A 22743-nucleotide genomic window follows, 5' to 3' on the forward strand; every position below is an offset into this window, starting at 1 on the left:
ATTATGTAGATGGAATAAAAGAAGCTTGGATGAAATTCTGCTGTCAAATGCAGTTGTAAAATGCTTATTTGAATTATGCATGCATGTAAGAAAAGAGACTTTCACACCTTATTTCAAAGGCTAATAATCTTAACAACTAATAAGGAGTAAAGTTTAAGGAATGTAGACAGAGGAAGGGAATTATTTGGAGTGGTACAGAGGGACAGAGGAATAATTTATTGAAACAGGTCAAAAATGGTGCTGAGTAGGGCATTAGGATAAAATGTTCTTCTGGGAAGCTCTGTTAGAAAGCATAGAAATGGTATTAGAAACAGTGTTATTACTTCAGGCCTTAAAAGTTAATTTGTATAGAAAACTTGCAGCTGTATGCTAGTGAATTAACAGTGACCTAAGCTGCATAACTTGTATTTTTCTACTATTAGTTTTCATTAGCTATCATTTTTATTCAATATTTTTATTTATACATCTGTTTCAGGTCATCCCCAGATCTCCTCACAGATCATTGTGTTCAATAATAGCTCCTCTAGAATGTTTCTGTTCAGCGTGTGCTCAATAACTCATCCTGTTTGGACTTGAGTGCAGTTTGAAAGCATGTGCAATGTTTTATTCTCATATTTGTTGTGGGGCTTTAACTTTTTAAAAGTTCTGAGTTATTTGTGTGGGATTTTGGAGGAAGATTTTTCTGTACACCCAAATAAAATGCTTTCATAAGTTCATCTAAACAAGACCATCAGTGAGTCATTTTCCCAAACGCTGACTTTAATAATCCCTGCTTTCCAGAAAAAAGAGTGAGAGGGGGGAAAAAAAAATACAAGGAAGACAAGGAAAGGGTTCTGTGATCCAGCTCACTATATAGCTACACATATATATTCCTATGCTACTACCAGCACAAGATGGAGAATGAGAAGGAAGGACAGGCCTGCCACTTTTGGCTATGGCCTTGGCTCATGTTAGATCAAAGTGATCTTGTTGCTCTATCTGAGTCATTTTTATGGGTTGTTTTACTCTTCTGAGATTGGAATAGCATTTCATGATTTTGCAGATACATTTACTGTTAGTGCTGGTAGTTCTGAGACTTAAAGATGTAGTTCTCTGTGGACCTCTGACTGAATTGTGACACTAGCTATTCCATTATTTTATCCAAGTTCATATTGTTACTACTGCTTAGTACCTGCATGTTCTTTCTAACTGGCCTTCCTTTTATTGAAAACCGGGCCAATATTATTTTAGCAGATGTGCTGTGTTGCTGCTTTCCTCTTATTCATTATGTTTCCTTCCCCTTTAGTCGTCTTTTGGTTGGTTGGTTGGTTGGTATCACATGTATCTCACATACATAGATAACTGAGTTTATTAGAATTCCCTGCGTTAACAAATAACTTTCAGGATAATCAATTTATTTATCTTGATTTGATTAGGTTCAAGCCAAGTGTTACCAGCTTCTGCTTTCTGTGTTCCAACACACCAATCGTGCCCTCTCAACTCCATACATTCATTCATTGGCCCCTATCATGGTTGAGAAGTTGAAAGCTGTGGAAAGAAGCCGCCCAAACAACAACCTGGAGCTGTTAGCAGTACAGGAAGGAATTAAAGTCCTTGAAACATTGGTTGCCCTTGGTGAGGAGCAGAATAGTAAGTATTTAGTTTTTCTAGAGAAATGTGTAACGCTTAAAGAGAATATTGAGCGTTAGAAATCTTGCAGTTAGGAACTTGATGGCATAGTCACAAATAGACCACCTCTGTGCAACATGCTTTTGTAATTCCAGTACTAGAACTTTTGTCCACATGGACTCGGATAGCACATACGGTATTGAGATGCTGTAGCCTTTGCATTTCTGGTGACTGCAGAAAAAAAATGCTAAACATGATCTGCAGTAGTGAGTGTTGTGTTCTTCTGTTTGGAAATGAGTAGTTCACACTGTTTAAACTTACTTTTTTTGCCATTGTTAACTTTTATCTGTTTTAGCAGACTCATCACTTTTATCTGGTTGCTTTTACCAGCTCAACAAAGCTTATCTAAAAAGCCCAAGAAATTGAATTGTACTGGTCAGAATATCTTGATTGTAGATGGAGCCTCCTGTTTGCTTCAGTAGATAGAATACAGTATTTATAGTTAAAGTTCAATTATTCGCTAACTGAAACAATGTGTTTTCTAAAGATTTGCTCTGCAGACAATTGGCTTTACATGCTGATAAAGTTCCTTGTAAAAATATTACTGTTGGTTTTGTGTGGTGTCCCCCCTGCCCCCCACTCCCTGTTGGTATTGCTCTTCATTGATGATAAAACACTGAATGTATGTTTTCTTGAGCCCCGTTCTGCTTCTGGCACAGTTATTTCGAACGTTTAAAGTGAGAGAGTAACTGAAGCGAATGAGGAAACAAAACATCTGATTTTTGCTGGCTGGAGACAGTCACCACGAGTATGAATTTAGTCAAAACCTTTTGGGGAAAATCGTTAATACTCTGATAACCTACTAAATTTTAGATAAATGAGTTACCATTAATGTTTAAGTGCTTTGAGCTTAAAATTTACAATTAACGTTACACATTTCAAAGGCATACTTGTATCCTTGCTAGATACAAAAACTAGCCGTATTGCTTAAGTTCAGCTTCTTTTTCTGTTCTATAGATAAACCCTTTTGATCCCTGTGCCATTTTGGGCTGTGGCCCCATTAGGTTGTGATAGCCCAAGTATAGCTGCAGTGCTAGTTTTTGGATTGGCATCTTCCAGGATGGAGCAATAATATAACAGATAACTGTCCCTGTGTTTTTCATGAACGCTTGCACACTAATAGCAGTTCTGTTGTGCTCACTGGGGAGGCTGATATTCAGATTCAATTGAGTAATGTTTCTGTCTGCCTGAAAAGTGTTTTGAAATCTTTAGTATGATAGGCACTCTGCATCTTATGATCTCTTATCAATGATCTGCAGTCAGATGTTGCAAAGGTATCTTTAAAGAAGTGTCAGGAACAAAATGACTGTGATGAACAATAATAGAAGTCTGAAACACAGTCCTTGTAAGAAAGGTTTGAGTGACCAAAGGACAGGAAACAATCTACATGTTAGTTGGTTTTTATTTGATCTTTTGTTAATTACAATGTTTATTGCCAATTCTGAAAACAAAATTACCCTTATCAGTCTAGTAACTGATAAAATTTATTTTTCTTTTGTTTTCTTCTCTAATACGGTTATTACATTTTCCTTTTTCTTTTACTTTTAGGAGTCCAGTTGCTTGCCCTTCTGGTTCCCACTCTGATCTCCTATTTACTGAATGAAAATGCCTTTGCTTCTGCATGTGCAGCATCTAAGGATCTTCACGAATTTGCACTTCAGAATCTAATGCACATTGGTCCACTTTACCCGCATGCTTTTAAGACAGTAATGGGAGCTGCACCTGAATTAAAAACACGTCTGGAAACTGCAGTCCGAGCAAGTCAGGCCAGCAAAGCAAAAGCAGCTGCTAGGCAACCACCACCCACAGTACATTCCACCCCAACAATTAAACTGAAAACTAGCTTTTTTTGAATTACTTTTATTATTTTTGGACCATTAAGTAGTCAGAAGCATTACATTATCCCTGATGTGTTACTGCATATATGTCTGTAATTTTGTGTAATTTGTATGTGAAAGGCTGTCTAATAGAGCTTTGTGTAATTACTTGAAATCCATGCATTACAAGGGAAGTGGTGTTACTTGTATTTGTATAGATTTTTAGGAAATCAAATGTGATCATATTTATAAATTTGTGTTATAAATTATCCACAAAAAAAAAAAATCTCTATCTGACTAAATAGTTTTATTTATTTTTAAAAGCTACCCCAAACCTTTGAGTGGTTTTTGAAATCTGGTGATTGTTACCCTACAATCTGCAAACACACTGACACAGTGCGGATGGAGGGAAGAGGGGAAACTGTTATGCAGTACTTACCATGTACCATGGGGAATTTCAAGTGTAGAAATATGCACTTTTTTTCTTTTAAAAACAAAGTAGGGAAGGGGATTGTCAGACCTTGTAGATTATTTCAGCTTGCATGAAAAAAACAACAAAGAATTGAAAATTTTCAGTCCTTCTCTAGGTGAACGATCAAGCATGCTGTCTTAATGAGTTGTTCTTATTTATGTGGTGTATATTTCTTTCAGATCCGTTTCCATGCTTGAAAATTAATAAAGAATGCAAAGAATCAAACCCCCTATCTCTTCTAAGATAAATTTTAAAGAATGCATTGGAAATTGAGTTTATAAAGAGAACTGCCTGCTGTCTGCGTTTCTGTAGGTGTAGATTTTGGCCCCTGTAAGGTGCTGTGTATTAGCAGTCTTCCTATTCTACCAGACACTGGTTGAACGTGATGATTCAGTGCTCTGCTCTTTGTCCAAATTCCTAGGTATTTAACCTTTCTGCAAGAGGTCTCATTGGATATATCTTATCTGTAGTCCTTGATAAAGTTTGCAGAGCCAAATTACTAGAGTGCTTTGCGCCTGTACTGACTAAGGGAGCAGAACACAAGCGAGAGCCAGGCTCCTCCAGTTTTTCCTTCCCCTACCAGGCTTTTCTTTTTTGAAAAGCACGTGGCTCCCCTCACACCCGAGTGAGTCTGATCTGCAGATTTCAGAGCTCAGAGCCCAAGTGCTGTGCAAGCCTTACAGCGCAGAGCCAGTGACTCCCATTGTCTGTCTGCTGCCAGACCTCGCCCTTCCTATTGGCAGAAGTGCAGAACCATGTATTTTCTTGTGTATGCAAGACTGACTGACGTGAATTTTTTGACACTGCTGTTGAATTTATGGGCTTCTATAGGGATCTTTCTATATATTTTGCTTTGTAGAGAGAAGCACGTAACTAGAAGCCTCGGCTAGGCCTCTTGAGTTTAATCTCTGATGTTTTTCTGGATACTCTGTAAAAACTGCACATTTCAGAAGCTTCTACTTCAACCGAAATATAACAAAGGGATACTAAATAGAACAGAATGTGATTAATAGTTGGTTGAAATATTTGTAGATCACTATTTTTGCATAGTCACTTGCCTAGTCTCTCTTCCTGTAAGACCTTATATAACCCTTTGAGTACCTATGCAAAACAGAGGGCAAGGCAATGCTCTTTTACCCTATTGTATTTGGTGCATGCAAAATATTTAACGTAAAATCAGAAAAGCTTTTATTTCACGGTGAATATTTTAGTACTAAAGTGAGGACTCAATAAGTGGTGCATACTCTAATCTTTCAAATGTTTCTTTTCATAAAGATGTTAATTTCCAAGTCTTGTTCCATTGTCCTATGGGAGTAAAGATTCATGCAGAAGTAAAAACAATATGCCGTACGTGAGGAAGAAAGTAATTTCACTACTTTTTTTCATCTTTGCATGTGTAGTGGGAATTGAATTGATTAAAATATATCATTTTCTAATAAGCGTTTCCAGCATTACAAGGCTATTTTGCTGAGAAGTTCTGAACCTGTTTAACATTTGATAGAAAGTACTAAGGAAACTTTTCCCTCCCCCCAGGTAGTCTAGTAATTAATGACTTTGATGTTTGTTGGAAACTTTTTGTCTATAATTGGGTTTTATTTACCTTAATTTTTATCTCAGCACTTTTATGTTTTGGTTAGACTTGAGTTTACAAGATGATTGAAAGCCCAGAAAAGGGGGGGGGGGGGGGAGGAGAAGTGTAGTAATCAAGCATAACCAAGAAGTCTGTAGAAAAACAGAAAAAAGTTAGTGGAAGCGAGAAGTAGGTAGATATAGAGGGACAGAGCAGGGACAGTTTTTTCTTTGTATACTGTGTGACTGTATACGACATGATCAACTTTCATTTGTGTACATCCTTCCCCCGTTTCTAGTCCTCATTTGCTCCTTTGCTTGCTCCTGATACTAAAGGTATAACCATGTGGTTTTACATAATATTTTGGCATCAAATTTCATTTGATTAAAAAAACCCAAAATAACTTGACATGCCTGTAGTGCTTATTGGTTTTTGTCTCCCTCCTTTTCATCTTTGTCGATAGCCTTTTTTATGTGCTTTTTCATGAAGCTTGTTTGCTCAGTTTCCCCTTCACGTCTTTCCTCTCTCTCTCTGCCATTTCCTTCATGGGTGAGCCTTGTTCTTCTACTCTGGTTCCCCGCTGAGGTCCCCCAGAGCGCACTCGCTCTTCTGCGCTTTCTCTCCTGTTCCCCTCTGCTCTGCCGTGTTCTCTTACAGGATTTCCCAGTTGTCTTTCCCTCTTGAAGAGCAGTCATCCACCAGCCACGGCTCTGACCTCCGAGGCCAGTGTTACGAAGTGGGCGAGGGCACTTTTGGAGGGGAAAACAGGAAAGGCTGTGGGGGTGAGCAGCGGGGTGCACCTGGCGCATGGGGAGGGGGGCTCCCTGGCAACCCCAACCTTGGTGGCCATGTGCCATCTTTCATGCATAGCTAGCACTTAGCCCTGCTGTAAGGCCTGTTGGTAGCCGTGTGTCTGTCTGCCTGCAGCATGCTGCTGGTGTCGGTGTGCTGGTAGGATGGAAAGCCTGCCGAGCTGCCTGTGCCCCTGGGAGAGGTGGGGGAGAGCCCTGCTGCTTGTGCCCTCAGCCTGGGGCTCTGCTGACAGCCTCGAAGTGTATTGTTTTCCCAGACAGCACGGTAATTCCTGAAAAACGTTCTCTTGATGTCCTGCTCAGCATTTCTAAAGACTTTTAAAAACCTCCCCCCCCCCCCCCCCCCCCCCAGCCCTGGGATGGATTTTATAATATTCCGCGCTTTGACACTGAGTGCCGAAGGAGCCGGGGGTGGAAGGGTAGAGCTTGACCCAAGTTTATGGAACTGCTGGGAGACACCTGCCCGTTTTGTGCGCCCGGAGTGGGCCGCCAGTGCACCGGAGCCTTTTAGATGCTGCGCTGAGGTGCAGTTAATCCTACAGTTAATCTGTGCTGCCGCTCCGCGCTGCCCTGCCGCGGCTTGCCGGTCTCTGCCCCGGGATGGCACGTCACGGGGATGAGGCTCGCTCGCTGTGGCGTCGTTCCTCGAAGTACGGGGCAGCGCGGAGGAGAAAAAGGCGACTGGGGGGAACCGTTCCCGCCTCTCCCCGCCGCCCAGCGGTGGAACTACATTTCCCAGAATGCCTCGGGAGGCGCCGGGGCGAATCGCTCTCTGGACTTGTCCCCCCCGGGCCGCCGTAGCAGCCGGCGGGGGCGGCTGTCAGGCGGTGACGGCGGGCGGGACGCGCCCAGGTTGTTGCTGCTGCCGGGACACGGCTGGGTGCGGGCGGCGGCTGGCGGCGGCGGCGGCGGGAGCGCTGCAGACCCGGCCCGGCCATGGACGAGCAAGCGGGGCCCGGCGTTTTCTTCAGCAACAACAACAATAATAACGCCCTGCTTCTGCCACCGCCGGCGGGCGGGCCGGGGCTGGAGCCGGGCGAGGCGGCGGCAGCAGCGGCCGCCGCAGCGGCAGCAGGAGGAGGAGGAGGTGGCGGCGGCGGGGGGGTCTCAGCCTCCGGAGCCGCCGCGCCGTTGTCGGCGTCCCGGGCTCAGTACAGCGTGCCGGGCATCCTGCATTTCCTGCAGCACGAGTGGGGCCGCTTCGAGGCGGAGCGCGCCGAGTGGGAGGCGGAGCGGGCGGAGTTGCAGGTAACACCCGCGACCTCCTTCTTCCCCCCCCCCCCCCCCCCCCCCCCCCCCGCCATCACTGCTCGGGCGGCCGCTCCCCTCCGGCTGCGCAGGGCCGGGGTTCCCCGGCCCTGCGCAGCCGGAGGGGAGCGGCCGCCCTAACCGCTGCCCCCGGCTTCCCTCTTGTCCCTTTCCCCGTGAGGGAGCGGCCGTCCGGCTCCGCCGCGGGCCACTTCCCTCCCCCCTCAGAGAGCGGCCGCCCCCCGCCGCCGCCCGGCGGAGGGGCGTGACATGGCGGCCGGCCCTGAGGGGAGCGGCCCCGGCCCGCCCGCGCGCCGGTCTCGCCGCCTCTCCGGAGAGTTTTCCGGGTGCCCTCTCCATGGCCGGCTGCCGAAACTTGTCACCAGTTTCATACGGCACTGTTTAAAAACTGCCCCGCCGCTTCTGCCGCTGCCCCTCCGCGGCCGGCGGCTCCCCCCCCCCCGGCCCTGGCCCGCAGCCCCTCTGTGCCCTCGGCCCCCCTCGGCCAGGCCCGTGGGACCGGCTGCGGGTCCTTTGGCGTTCCGGGGGACGCGTTAAGTAGTGTTTTCGGTTGGAAAGCGGTGGGGTTGGTACGCTTATTAATGCCTTAAAGGACTGATAGCGATCTTGTGGTTGAAGGAACTTGTGAGCTGCTGGCCCGGAGCCAGCGCCGTCAGATACTTCAGCGATGGGGACGTTACACCAACTCTAATAACGGTCGATAATGCCGCCTTCGTGGTTGTTCCTCTTTGGCTTTGTTCACAAGAAAATCTCTGTTGTAAACCTTAGCGCTGTCCACGTTACCAGCAGCGCACCGTTTGGTTCTCAGCTGCCCATGTTTGAGATTGAAAAGTGTCTACTCGGGTTCCTTTTTAGGTCTCCTTTCTTTGTCTTTTGCTTCCTGTCCATCCCTTTTCTTTCTGTGTCTTTCCTTGAAAGTACTGTCTTTGTCAAGAGAGTCTTGAGCCTCTTTAGAAACGCGAACCACTTCTCTGTTTTTGGTTTAGTGTTTGTTTTTTTGTTTTTTTGTTTTTTTTTTAATTAGTGGGGAAGTCATCTTTTTAATTGTGCTTTCTATGATAACATTAAACAATAGCTCGGAGAAGAGTACCAGATGTGACATACTTTGCTGAGGATTCCCTTGTAGGAATTTAAAGAAAGTGGTCATGAGGGCAGAAGAGTAATTTTTATTTTAACTTCAATGATTCAATGAAAAATTCATTAGTAACTGAATCATGTTTCTATTCACTGTATCCAGTAAATACTATGTAGAAAGTAACTAGCTTAGCTACATATAAGAAGAACGTCATGTGAAGAACATCACATGTCACACATCCAGTGGAGTCTTATAAATATCTTGGCATTTTTTCGTAGCTGATAATAGATCTCAAAGATTGCTTTGGAGAAAAAAAAAATCTGTTTTACAGGACCTAAGAAATTCTGCCAATGCATTAATAGTAATAACACTTTGCACTTTTATAGTGACCTTCAACAGAGGCTAGTATGTCATTCCTCCTCCCCCTGGTATCCCTCAAAAGTGTGGTAAGCGTTATGGATGAGAGAGGAGGAAAGGAGTAGAGTATTTAAAGTATTTGCCGAAGTCATGCATTATTAGTGGCAGAACTGGGAATATAACCCGATTAGAAGTTGTTTGCTTGAATGCCTTTGGCTCTTGCCAAAACATCTCAATAAAGTTATAATTAGCTGCGATTGGCATTGCCATGAGCTGTAACAGCATTTATCTGCTGCGGAGTCATGTTCAGAAAGGTGCAAAATTCTTGGCTGTCTCTATAAGCATCAGGCGTTACTTCTGCTGTGACCATTTGCAGTTGAATATTCTTTGATCCGTGAGAGGTCTGTGTTAGGGGTTCAGCAGCTGCAGGATGGCTTTTAGAAATTGTACATGTACAGCTGAAGAATGAGCTGTGTTAATTAAAAACCGGTTCTGTTCTTCTGAAGCCTTTTGCTGGCCTATATATTTGGAAGTGTTTAACAGAGTGGTGGAAATTTGAGGTAGGGCAGTTTGTCTCTCTCTCAATAAAGATGCGGGGCTCCTGATTGTACTTTACTAGTCTTCCATTCAATGCAAATTTAAATGTTAGATTACCCCCTGTCTTGGGAGGCTGTGTGGCAGAGAACCTGTTTTGTGTTGTCACCTTAGTATCCCATACATTTTATCTGCAATTCACCTTGTTATGTAGCATAGACTACTTTTATCTCCAGTTTCTTACCTGCCATGATATTTAAATGCTTCAGATACTTTATGCCCAGTGTTACTGTGCTTGGCTTCTGCTCTGTAGTTGTTGGCTAGTTAAGCTGTACTCTCTGGAAAACACCTTGTAAGTCAGTCCCACTGTGAGCCCCTCTGGGCTTCCTTTTATTTTCTATTTTCTTTTCTTTGTAATTAATTGTGTGGAGCTAAATGTGATATTCAGGTAGAATACCTTTCTGTTGCGTTATGCAATGCTTGTTTGGGTGACACCCCCCCACCCCCTTTCCTGGAGTTTATAACATATATGAGTTGGCAGGCCCGGGTAGCTTACTCTCTATTCTTAGTTACTGGTCTAGTACTGCCTTTCCGAGGTTTCTCTTCCTATCAAGTGCCTTGATTTTGCTTTCCCTGGCAAATATCCATGTTTACTCTGATTTTCTAATTATTTTTCTTGAAATTTTCAAATTATTGTTGCCTCTATTATATAATCTTCCTCATTCAGGGCAAAAGAGGATATAAATGTTTAGATCTATGCAAGTATCATTAATAAGCTGTGTGGTTTAAATCAGAATGAAAACAGATTCATACAGGATTCCCCTAGATGCTTATCTGCTAATTATATATTTCACTTTTAATGCTTGCTTTCTGTTTACAGTACTTTGACATCTGCAGATTGAAGGATTATCCTAAGAATAAACTTTCATGATGCCCTGTGAAGCAATTCACAAGAATAAATACTAACGTTATTAATCCTCATTTTAGTCTTCACAAACTGTTTTAGAGCATTATCTTTTATTTTTCTGTCTCTTCAGAAGTGAGTGATTCTCCTTTTCTTCCGTTCTTCTAGCAGCTGCTTGGGAGAGTTGGCGAGAAAGGGTTTCCTGTTCTGCAGAAGTTTTAAACTCCTTTTTTGTTGTTGTTTTTTTTCATTCTGCATTTTTCTGGACTGTGTTTCCAGGGCATTTCAGAGTTGTCATTATGTATTGGACAAACCCATCCCAAAATAGCTGAGAGTTTGATCAAATGCGGGACACTGAAATTCCTGTCTTTGCTTGAGGCAAGCAGGGTTTGAAATGCCTTCCCTATTGGTGTCTTGCTTTAACCGTACGTCTTCTGGCTGGTCGGGGGTGATTTTGTTGTGGATGTTATTTCCCTTTTAATTAGCCATCTGCCACCCCTGGGGGAGAGCGATGGGGACTCTGCCCCGGTGGCTGGGACCCCTGCGGAGCTGAGTGCTGCCGATGCCGGTCCTTGTCCCAGCAAGCAACAAAGCTGTTGAGCTCTGCTTCTTCTGGGCTGGATGTACTTGGAAGGGGGTGTGTGTGTGTGTGGCTTTTGTTTTGACTAGAAATTTTGTCTCGGCAAGCAATGCATATGTTGCTGTGGAAAGTTTTGCTTCTGACAAACATTTTTCTGGCAAAAATGCTGATTTGCAGACTTTGGCATTTCTCCGCATTTCACAAATGTTCTAAATTGCAACAAACTGCTATGCTGTATGTAACTGTGTGTATAGACACCCTGTGTCCTCCTGCTAAGGAATTTTCTAGCTCTTGTCCCCTTCACTATTAAAGTATTTGTTTCTTCTAACTGATAACTGTTTCTTTGGAGTAGTAGACTGCTTTGGGCTAGTGGGACCTGATAAGGTTACGTTAAAATTATTTTTCCTAGGTAGGTAAACTTTACTTTGAAAAGGTTTGCAAGGAAATTATGGAGAATGAGTGGGTGCAATGTGTTTGTCTTTCCACAACTTTGTTAAAAATGTTCCTTGTAAGACAGTGCCAAAAGAAAACCAAAAACACCATAATAATAAGGAAAGAGTTAATGAAATGACATAAAATGTGGTTAAATGATAGCGAACAACTGTAATAGAAGGAATGTGATGGAAATAATAGATAAGCACTTGAGGTTGGTTATAGAAGTCTGATTTAGTGATGTTAGCTGCCCGGGGGGGTCACGGATGGTGATCTTCCCCCTTGCTGCTGCTTTTCTGAGGCAAGAGGCAGGCGGTGAAACCAGACGCGCTTCGTGGTAAGATTGTGCCCTTGGAGATAGACAAGTTAAAGTAATGAGGAGAAGGGGCAAATCAAACAGATGGCTGTGGCTATTTATAGTGTGGTTTAGGACATTGGTTACTTGAATCAGAAATAGTTGATATTTACAGTTTGTTGGCTTTTAGATAACGGTCCTCTTATTGGATTAAGTTTCTGGTTAAAAATCATTCTGCTAACTGGATAATCTGAAAATACTTTTCAGAGAAAAAGTAATGAGCAGTGTGTTGATGAAATCAGTTATTCAGTTAATGGAAAACTCCTAAGGATTTGGTCTGACCAATAAAGTAGAAAATAAAGTACAGTTTGAAGAAGTTTTGTATGAGATTTTCAAATATGGTGATGTGGGTCAAATCTCTGAGATTCTCTGTGAAAGATGAATTGGCAGAAGTGCTGTAAAAGTCTTTGATAAAATATTTTTTCTCATAAGACAGATATTACAAAGAAAACAGTGATTGATATTAAATTCCTCTCCACCCCACAAGGACAATATTTTCAACTTTATTGTTTCAAATATGTCAGATAAATCAAGAGAAAGGCGGAAGAAAATAAGGCATGGTCACAATACTGAGGCGTGTTTAGTTGGGAAAGATGGGTCTCGATGACTACCAGATAGATAGGCTTTCTTTTGCTAAGTTTTTTTAGCAAACTTTCTAGTTGCCAAATTCATGCGAAGCAAAGAAGAGAAGCTTCTGTACTCTTCTTTCCTGTTTGCTTATATGCATGATTGCCAGCTAATCCCTATATACTCATTGATAAACTGTCATGGCTTGTTCTATTTAAGCTGGGAGGACTAGTGGGAGTAAATGTTCAGTGACAAAAGAGCTGCATTACAGAAACGTGTAGCTTTTGTAGAGAAGCAGAATGTAAATACAAACTGATGAGACTGGTTCTTTGCAGGTCTGTACCTGGTTTTTCTAGTCTGTTGATTTTTTTTTTTTTTTAATTGCATAAATGATCTGAGCATTTCCCAGCATCAGATTTTCCCATTCTTCTCAAATCTGTTAAAACTGTAATTTAGTCTAAGTGTAATGAAAATGTGTTTCTTAAATGGCCCTAGCTCTTTTACAATGGCCGTAACTCTTTTACGAAAGTGCTGCTGTACATATTGACGTGGTGTGAACAGAGAGAGAGTTTTGCAATGTTACATCTCCAAGTGGTCTTTAAAGCTTACAAACACTTTTCACAGAAAGTTGCACTTAAAAAAAGTAGAGGATTGTCATGATTTGCTATAGAATTGTTGAATCCACCAAAAATGAGGTAAGCTGTTACATTCTAGGTGTAAAACTTTGGTTTTCGATGTCAGGTTAGCATATAGTGAAGCATCCTATGAGTCTTTACTAGTGCATGTTTATAATTTAAATCGGTTTCTCTATGTTCCTGCTCAGATTTTTCTATCGAAGGTCTTGGCTCGGGTCAGTTTTATTGCATTAGGGGTAAGTAACTTTGTGCTATTTGAACAAGAAGTTGCAAATATAACTCAGCCTTTATGGACATTTCAGTAGACACTGAAACTTTACTTACTAATTCTAGAACAGGCTATGTAAAATTCCCCAAGGAAGATCACATGCATCTCAAGAGGCTTTTGGTTCATCTTAATTTAATGCTAAAAGATGTAAGGCTCTACAAATGCCAAGCCTCACCTAAAATTGATATCCGTACACAGTTCTCTGAGAAAATAGGTATTGGTCAGCAACCTACTCACATATTTGGCTTCACAAGGCTGACAGGCTTTGTCAAGTCCTCCTGTCTAAGTTCCTTACCCAAAAAGTGGCAAGAACTGACTCAGACATATATGAAGGATTGTTATGTTTTGTTTTTAAGTGCTGAGAAACATTTAGATACTTGAAACAGCTCTTCTGAATCTTTTCAAAGTACCCAGGATCCAAGCTTTGCAGACAATACGCAAGAAATACAAATACTCTGAAATGTGAAAACAAAGGCTCTGTTTATCAGTGACCTGTTCTGTATGGGCCTGTAGATGGATTCATCTAGAAGATGTTCTTTTCCTATTTGGAAAGTTTGCTATATGCTAACTAATATTGAATATTTTGAAAATAACCCAGTGACAAAGAAGTTTAATTAAAGATTGCAGCGTGGAAAGACTGCATTTTTTTCTCCTCTTAGCCAGGAATATGTTTCCCTTTAGGGCAGTCACATAGGGCAGGATTACAAAAGCATTGGAACAAAAATGGCATGCACACTATTCATATCCAAGCTCGTAAACAGGAGGTGAGAGCAAAATCAGTTATTTTTGTATGTGTTTCAGTGGATGCTGCAGTCGGTCAGGGTGGCGGTGCACGCTGGAGTACGAGGAGTAGCTGTTCCTGGCTGAAGCAGCGAGAAACAGGAGAGTGCTGATGGCCTTTGCAAATGCTCATGTGGTCAAGTCCAGTTCACTCCTCTTTTTGTTACCCAAGCCAAATGTACAAATCTCCTCCAGATTTGTTCTCCCTTGCCTTGCTGTACCCCAAGTGATTCATTCAGCCTGCGCACTTCCATTGTCTGGGTTTAAATGTGGGCCCTGAGTCTATTTATCAGTCCTGGTGCTGACTGCTGTTGCTGCATTTCTGCCTTTCTCCTACAGCAAGTGCAAATGCTCAAATAGAATTCCTTCCAATTTGGACTGCAGCTCATACTATGCAGTTATTTTGTGACTTGTCATTGCAGTGTTGCCTATAGAATTGCATCACGTTTAAAACTTGCTCTCTTTATGTCCTTACATCAGTCTACGTGGAGCATGCTCCTGGCACCAAAAGGATAAAAAAAAAGTTAATGCTCACCACTTAAGTAAGTGTACTATACAAATGACTGGAGGATTACAGAAGATTTTTACTTATGAAGAAAGATTAAATAAGCTGAATATATATTGCTTGGCTAACTCAGCAAGTATTTTGATGTTTGCAGTTGTCACAACAGTGAATGGCAGCACTGAGGAGTGGATAAAAGAAAGACTGGCTGTCTGAACAGAGATCTGCCTAGTAAAACACTTCAAACTGCAGAAAGAAAAGTCTTCCTGTTGGTTGAGATGCTTAAATTAGTAATCAGGGTATTGCCAGGAATAAATTACTAAATCATTTTTGGTTCTGGATGATCTATTACGAGTTTTGAATTCACTGATAAGAAATTACTTTTCAAACAGTCTTTTCAAAGAGGTGAAGAATGGATGTGAATGGCTTCTTCAACCATCTTGTTTTACCATAAGCTAAATCTTTGATCTCTTTTGGATGGTTTAATTTTTTCAGGGCTTAGCTCTGATGCCAGTTTTAGGACATCTCTGACAAGTCCAGCAAAAATAATTTGCCAGTGGCAAATTGTGTTGTGTGTTAGTGCCATGGGGCGCTATCGTCCAGTGAGAGCGTGCAGGTGATAAATGGGGCGAAGCGCTTCTGTGCGGGGCGAAGCGAAATACTCCTCAGGGACCTGCAACTCATTTCAGCCTGTGGCCCCACTTCAGTTTTGTGGTGTTGTAGATGGCTACAGGTGCTTACAAAAGCTTCCTAGCCGCTCTTTGCACCGAGTGCTAGTGGGGGTGTGTTGCAATGTGAAGTGTGATGCCTGAAAAATTGTTTGCCGTTTGTACTATACCACTGATATGTCCCTCCCCGCCTCCCCTGTACCTGTTTTTTATCTCTTCTGCTCTCGCCCCTCCCCCGCCCCCCCCTTCCCCCTGCCTCGGGCATACCTACACGTATTTACAAAGATACTTAAATATGTAGCCTGTCAGTGAGCCAACTGTAATCTAAAACACTGAGCACCCCAACAGCCTGCAGAATCCTTCTGGCAGATCTCGGCGGACTGGTTAGAACGACTGTTTGAGGCCGATTCATCTGTATATGTTTTTAGTTATTTTAGCAGCTACCTATTTTTTGCAATTTGCAGTTTTTTTGCAAATCTTGCAGTTTTTCCCCTCACTTGTTCTCTTCCTCTCAACCTGTGAAGACCTTGCTCTTGAATTATGGAAGCAGTATATACAGAGTTTCGTTTCTTAGTAGCTCTTACTTTGTCAAATGATGCCTATTGAATTTCAAGTGCCCGTAAATTTGAAGTGAAGTTTACTTTAAAATAGTAAGATAAATATTTTAAAGAAAAGAACGGAAAGGCTTTTTATAGTTCTTGAGTCTTAAGAATTAAAAAAAAAAAATCACATTTTAACTTGAAATAGCTGTAAAATTCAGGAACTGATAGAAGTTGATACTAAACACACATCATTTGTTTAGCGGCCATAATATTGTTTCTTTTCAAACATTTTCTGTTAAAGGTAAATATTTTATTCATCTCTTGCTTTTCTGTAATGTCAATGTATCAGCCTAAAAAGGTCTGCAGGTATATACTTTTTAACGTCCTTGTCGTTGTGGTTGCCGATTCCAGGAAATGTAAATTTCGGTTTACTTTTTAAAACACTGGTAAAATCCAGATTTATTAAGATGCAATGTAATGATTCCATTATATTGTTATGGCTGCTAAGCCTGTATTAGGAAGTCAACAACATTTAAAAAAAATGTTGTTTCTAACCCAGTGTTACCTAAAACATTGCCTCACCCTTTTGTCTACTTCACAGTAATGTGACCTTAGAGTCTTTTGGGGAATTTCTTAAAACAACAATATTGTTGCACATGAGATATTTATTTTTTTTTAACTTAAGAATGAATGTTGTTTTTAAAATCTCTCGGTAAAGAAATGGGATAGTTAAGATCGGTGCTTTTAATCTAGACTGGATGCACATGAAGCTCCTAAGTTTTGTTGCAGTTGGTAATACTAAAAACCTCAATGAGATAAAGTGAAAAAAAAAAATAAACCAAACACAACCGGACTGTGCAATTGTAGCTGAAATAACTGTTCCAGGCATCTTTCTTCCCAATATTCTCTGGTTTAGTTTGTTTTTTTTTTGTTTTTTTTTGTTTTTTTTTTTCCTCCTGACTCGCTTGATTTTAACAGTTGAGCTGTAATACAGTAACTTGTAGCACTTTGCCTGGAATAAGCTTGAGGCGGACGCTTCCTTAATTCCTCTCTGCGGAGCTGCCGGGGCCGGGCGCTTTATGGAGACGATGCGCCCCACCCATGAGGCAAGGAACAGTACGAATTTTTGCGTGATCCCTGTAGGCGTTTTAGAGGTTTGTGGTGACTAGCTTACAACTGGATGCATTTTAACCTTATTAGCTAGAAGGTCATTTGTCGCAGAACCTGTTTGTTGGGCATATTTGTGAATTCTTGAAATTTTTTGGCAAACCTTCCCAGAAGTGGCCAAAGCACAAGCCTTAGAGCAGTGTTGCAGATCGTTCAAAGCAGAAGCGATCCTCCTTTGGTATCCTGCTCCCTGAGGCTTCAGGTTTGACTTGCGCTGAGGCTGCAACTGTGGGAAACGGCCTGTGCAGTCTCAACCTATTGATAATATTCTGTCATTTATAGCCAAATTATAAGAAAACTAGTTGTGCGGTTCAGTTATACTTTTCATCATGTTTCAAGCCAGACCTCTTGCACAGGTATTGACTAAATACTTTAATCGGAAATGGTGATTCTAACGTTATCACTTGTTCTAGAGACTGAGAAAATAGTGCTAGATGTCATCATTTGTCATTTTGGATATTTCAACTCAGAGTATACGTTTATTCAATTTTCATTTATACTACAAATTTTTTCATTTGCGGTATGAACATTTAGGTTCCTTGGCATATTTTCCATTAATTGCCAAACATTATAAAGAATGAAATCTGCTTATGGCATACGGACTGTTACCGTATTATTGTTACTATAAAATTTTAGTTATCATTTCAATGCTATCCTTATGTGCATTACAAATAAACCTGAATATTATCATTGAGAATTTCTTAAATAAAATTTGAGCTTACACATACAACTGACATTTTGTTGTCCACTGAGGCTGACTTAATTGTAATTATCCAGTACTTACATAAATGAGGGATAAGGGTTGCTAACATCCTGTGGGAAAGAGGGGGAATGTTCTCCTTACTTTTTGTGTACTATGAAAATGACCAAATGTAAGCACTCCCATTTTCAGAGCCAGAATTTCTTAAAAGTAATGAGTATTGGACATAAGGATGCCACTCAAAAGAAAAGCATGAACAAACTAGGCTAGAAGCTGCGCAGCCTCCAGAGAGAGAGTAAAATTATTCTGAAGCCCTCTGGTGCACTTGTCTGTTTCTTGATTTGCCAATAAAACTACTGATCTCTAAAGTATGTATAGTAACCTTGAAAGATTCTGGCAATAAGCTCGCGTAGGGCTGGAGAGACGGCTTTTGGGCCATGAATTCTGCATACTTTTTCAGTAATAAACACAAGGATTTCTTGGAAGTCTAGGAAAAAGAAAAGTTAGAAGGCATCAGTAAGAGCATTGGCATGCCACTGACAATAAAAGATGTCCAAAGAATCGATTAATATTTCTTCCAGTGCTCTTTCTTCCTGTGCAATATGTGTGTATAATACATACAGTCTGCCAGTGGCCCCGAAGAGGTACAGCACAATCCTTTTCCTTCATGTGGAATCGTAAGGCATAGATGCTTCAGCTCCAGAGGCAGAGTTAGGAACATTTACATTATTTTACGTGCCTGAGAATCTTCTGGTAACAGTTTCGAATTTTGCTTCTCAAATGGTTAGTCAGACGAGTCACAGAGCCAGGCCTGCCCTGTATCGGAAGCGTGGCTCTGCTCATTTTCGTGGTGTCGTATGATATTTCTTAATCAAATCCATTTAAGTCTCTTTTTCTTACAAAAGTAAGCTGTCAGAACTACTGAGAAGTTGCATTATTTTTCTTTGTTTCGGCTGCTACCAGTGGAAGATGCCTTTAACCTCCGTTGTTAGCATGGTAATGCTGTTTCGACCCCTGTAGTAGAGCAGTGCGTGAGCCAGGCTGTTACTGGCTGTCCTTTGCCCACCTGCTGGGTAAAAACGCTTCATTCCAGCCCGTTTGGTTAGTACGTTCTCAGCTAGAAATTGCTTGCAGGCAACAGGTCACATCATAGATCACTTCAGCTTGTGTCCTGATGGCATTGTATGACCTGTTTCATTCCAGCTAAACGCATATTTACATTATGTACTACTATTTTTAATAGTATGCTTTGATGTTCTCTCACTTTTTGGCTCGAAGAGCACTTGTTTATTTCTGCTGGCCCTGTTTGGAGGCAGGGAGAGAGAAATCACTGTCACGGTACACTCACATATGCATTATCATCTGTGTGTCTGTACAGTTACTGCAAACTAAATTGTATGTGCTTGAGGTGTTCCTCTCCTTACTGAGAAAGACGGTGACCTTGTTGAGTTGACATGCTTCTTGCACAGTTACATTCTTCAGGTTAGGAAACGCTGACTCCAAAGCCAGCGTTTCTTTCTTCTGTGCCTTTCCCTAAACCTGAGCAAAAAATGAACATCAGAATTCAACTGCAGTTTTTTGCTCATCCCAGTTTGAGTGAGGAGAAGCTTGATGCCAGAGTGACAGAGGCCTTTCTTTTGATGCAGCTGAGGGGTTTTTGGCAGTCAGATGCATTTCTTCAGTTCAAGGTGAAGACCAACTGGAGAGCAGCCAGTATTTTCCACTCATCATAAACTGGCTGCTCTAGTTGGTGACTGGTGGTTAAGGATTCTTCAGGTGTCTGTCAAGCTGTTTACTGGCTGTACTTGAGCAATGAAATTATGTCAGCTGGTGTCATGTTTTAGAGCAGCTTCTGTAGCTCACCACCAGCAAATGGCCTTTTGGAGTAAGATTCATCTTGCCTGATCTCCAAACTTCAACTGAGTTTCTTGCGTGCATTTCCTTTATAGTTGGTGGCAAGAAAATGGCATTTACATGCACTGTTTTTCTCACCTTGGGATAAAAATCTGAAGTCAGATAAGTTATTCTTTGGAGTTTCTGTCTCCCTGAACTAAAATATCTGGGGACTGCTTGCAAGGTTGTGGCAGGTGAGGAGAGAATACTCTTCGTTTCTTACAAGCTTCCCCCAGAGATTGGTACAGATTGCAGTACCTACAGAAAGCACTGCTTATAGAACTGCAATGGGCCTTTATATAAATGAAGGGCTTACTGGTCTTCATGTTTAATAGCTGATGGTCTAGATTCTGTCTGTGCTTCTCAGGAGACAGATGAGAGACTTGGAGACTTAGCTGCAAAGGTGGCAGAAAGCTCCTGATTCTGAAAATGGCAAGCAGTTTGCAATGCAGGTGAGGCCGAGGCGTGAAGTGGTGACTGCCCGTAGGTGTTTTTGTCTAAAAGTGTACTCATGAATTGAGAGAGCACAAGAACCTGCCTCTTATAAAGAACTTGATTTGAGGATGAGGTACAAAAGCAGGTAATTTTGCCTTTATGATTGGGAATTAATATCTTGTATATGTCATCATTTTCTATTTAAAGAAGATTTTTCACAGGCAACTAAATACTTATTATTTTCTGGAAGTCAATAAAGGTTAGGTATCTGTTTTCCACTTAAATTTTATTTACTTCTATACCATTTCTCTTCTCGTCTCTCTCACCAAAGTAACTTTCCCTGTTTTCCATTTTTTCTCTCTCTTAATTACAGTATTTCTGGAGAGCTTTCTTTAACCTAATTTAGTAAGTATTATAATTAACACTTGGCACTGTGTTACAAACAGGGTTTTATTTTTCTTTTAGCCGAACGTGCTGTACTTTAGTTCTTTGACTAGTATCGTGTATCTAACGGGTATCTATAGAAGAGTACACTAATTATATACTACTTCAGTTAGTGAGCACAAGTACTTTATCATCTTCTCCTGCCTATTGTTTGTAAATGCTTTTATCTGCTGAAGGCTTTTTGTATGCTTATTTTATCTATTCCTTAGCCTTTATTGAATGTTTAGCCAAGAGAGGAAATAAACCTTGTCAAACAAACTAAAATTGCTGTATTTCTTATCTTTTTTTTTATTTTTTGGGTTCTGTAATGAGCATGCAGTTTAGAAGGCTTATCTAGGCAGTGTTTTGTCTAAGCATTTAATGTTTATGAAACACAGTGAGCCAATTTGTTTTGAACTGTACAAATCAATTTTAAAATAACTTGGGGGAGACACACACAGTTAAGAGCTATGCTGAATGGTTTTGAGGAAGCAGATTCTAAATTGAACACTTCCTTTTGCAGGCCCAGATTGCCTTTCTTCAAGGTGAAAGGAAAGGACAAGAAAATCTGAAGAAGGATCTAGTGCGAAGAATCAAAATGCTGGAATATGCGCTTAAACAGGAAAGGTATGCTGCAGCACATAATGAAGAAATTCTGAAGACAGATACTTTATTTTGCCTTTGTATTTGACAAAAGCAAGAAATATTTATTCTGTATATAGTCCGTTCTCAAATTGACAAATATACTAAATAAACCTAGTAGTCTAAATGTCAACATTGTGGTCAAAACAATAGCTAAGCAAAAATGTGCAAATAAGCCCATGGTTGATCAATGATTAATACTTTTTCCTTGGTAAATTCCACCTAACTCTATAGATTATACCCCAGAATTACAGTGTATTCTCTTTTTGTTCACAGTACTAGCTTTGCTTAATAATCTCTGACAAGTAACGTCTTGAATAACTGTATTGTAGTAACTTGCTTTTAATGTTTCTAAATTTTTAGTTTTTCAGTATTGTAGACTCTTCAGGAATATCTTCTGGAGGCTAATTGTGTGAGGAGTGAAAAAAATGTTTGTATTTACCAGTCAATCAGATGTCTGTTTCTTTGTTCACAGGGATTTCAGACGAAGTTCCCAGTCTACTTTACCATTTTATTCTTTCCTGTTGTTCTAATCTTTGAGGCAAACAAATTGTTGTTTATTTTATCATGTTTCCAGAAGTCTTTCTGTTCAACTGACTGATTTATGCCAAGTTTAATTTTTTTTTTTAGTAGTAAAGTGTCTTTTAAAATTCTTGACCTTGACTATATTTATTGTACCAGTACAAAGCAATCATCGCTTACATGCCATTTTCCTATCAGATAATTTCTACTTCTTTGTAATAAAACGTTAATGCAATAAACCTCTTTTCAATAAGTTTATATTAGTAGAAATAAGATTAGAAATACACAGATATGCAAAGGAGGAATAGGATATTGCTGCTACATAATTTAAAAAGGACACTAATAGTTGTGCCTCACTGTACTGCTTTTAGACTTGCTCATTTTAGATGGGCTGCTTTCGCACACGAGATATGCCTTACACCATCCAGTTTGGCTCTTTCCAGTAGCAACCAATTCACCTGCTAGCATGGAGCTGCAGCCAGTTTCCCTGGCCAGCAGTAGCCTCAGGGCTCCAGCTCCTTTTGGGGACTTCTCAGAGGAATGCTTAAAGTAGATACCCTTTTTGCACAGGCTTGTTATGGCACTGATCTTCTATCAAATAGAACAGAAAAATATCAAATGTATGCGTAATGGAGATTACAGTTTATAGCTGTGGAAAGGCTTACATTTGAGGCACGATTATAAAGATTAGAGTCAATTTAAAAGAAGACAGAGGCAATGGAGTACATTTTTGTACAGCTAAAGATATGCTTTAGGGTATATAAATTCAGTGAGATTTCTTGTATTTCAAAACTGAGGGAGCTATTCGTTATTACTTAGGGATATCTCTAATACTTCATAACCAAGATAAGTTATCACTTTATCTAAAATTATCAGACGATGTAAATACATTCTTGTGTGCTGTCAGAAAAGCTTTGTAAGATTAAAAAAAAAATCAAAAAATCAGACTTCCATATGGATAGTGGAAATTCCCTCCAGTTGCATTCTGTAAAATCCACCTAAATTAAGATGTTTAAATCCTAATGGAGCAGTCATTGTCAGACTTAGGGAAGAAAAACACACGATGGTTTCTGGTTTCTTATTAGCAGTTTTTACATAGGTATCTGTTATCTTTTCTTGTATTTTTGTCTGCAATGTATGGAATTGGCCTCAGT

The 22743-nt window shown here is 40.8% G+C and overlaps 2 protein-coding genes across 2 annotated transcripts in view; both read left to right on the forward strand.

The window, feature by feature from the left end:
- Positions 1-4137, forward strand: part of HEATR5B (HEAT repeat containing 5B) — a gene marked incomplete at its 5' end in the record, with an annotated part of 59175 nt that extends 55038 nt beyond the window's left edge. The window contains 2 exons of the mRNA XM_082480171.1: positions 1416-1629; positions 3217-4137. Of these exons, the coding sequence (XP_082336297.1) occupies positions 1416-1629; positions 3217-3521 (519 nt within the window). The 3' untranslated portion in view covers positions 3522-4137. The remainder of the gene's footprint in view (positions 1-1415; positions 1630-3216) is intronic.
- A 3138-nt stretch (positions 4138-7275) lies between these two features.
- The window catches only part of STRN (striatin), a gene marked incomplete at its 5' end in the record, with an annotated part of 68684 nt that continues 53216 nt past the window's right edge, over positions 7276-22743 (forward strand). The window contains 2 exons of the mRNA XM_082480205.1: positions 7276-7587; positions 20949-21052. Of these exons, the coding sequence (XP_082336331.1) occupies positions 7276-7587; positions 20949-21052 (416 nt within the window). The remainder of the gene's footprint in view (positions 7588-20948; positions 21053-22743) is intronic.

This window comes from Vanellus vanellus (assembly GCF_965231255.1).
Source record: "Vanellus vanellus genome assembly, chromosome: 3".
NCBI classification, from domain to species: Eukaryota; Metazoa; Chordata; class Aves; order Charadriiformes; family Charadriidae; genus Vanellus; species Vanellus vanellus.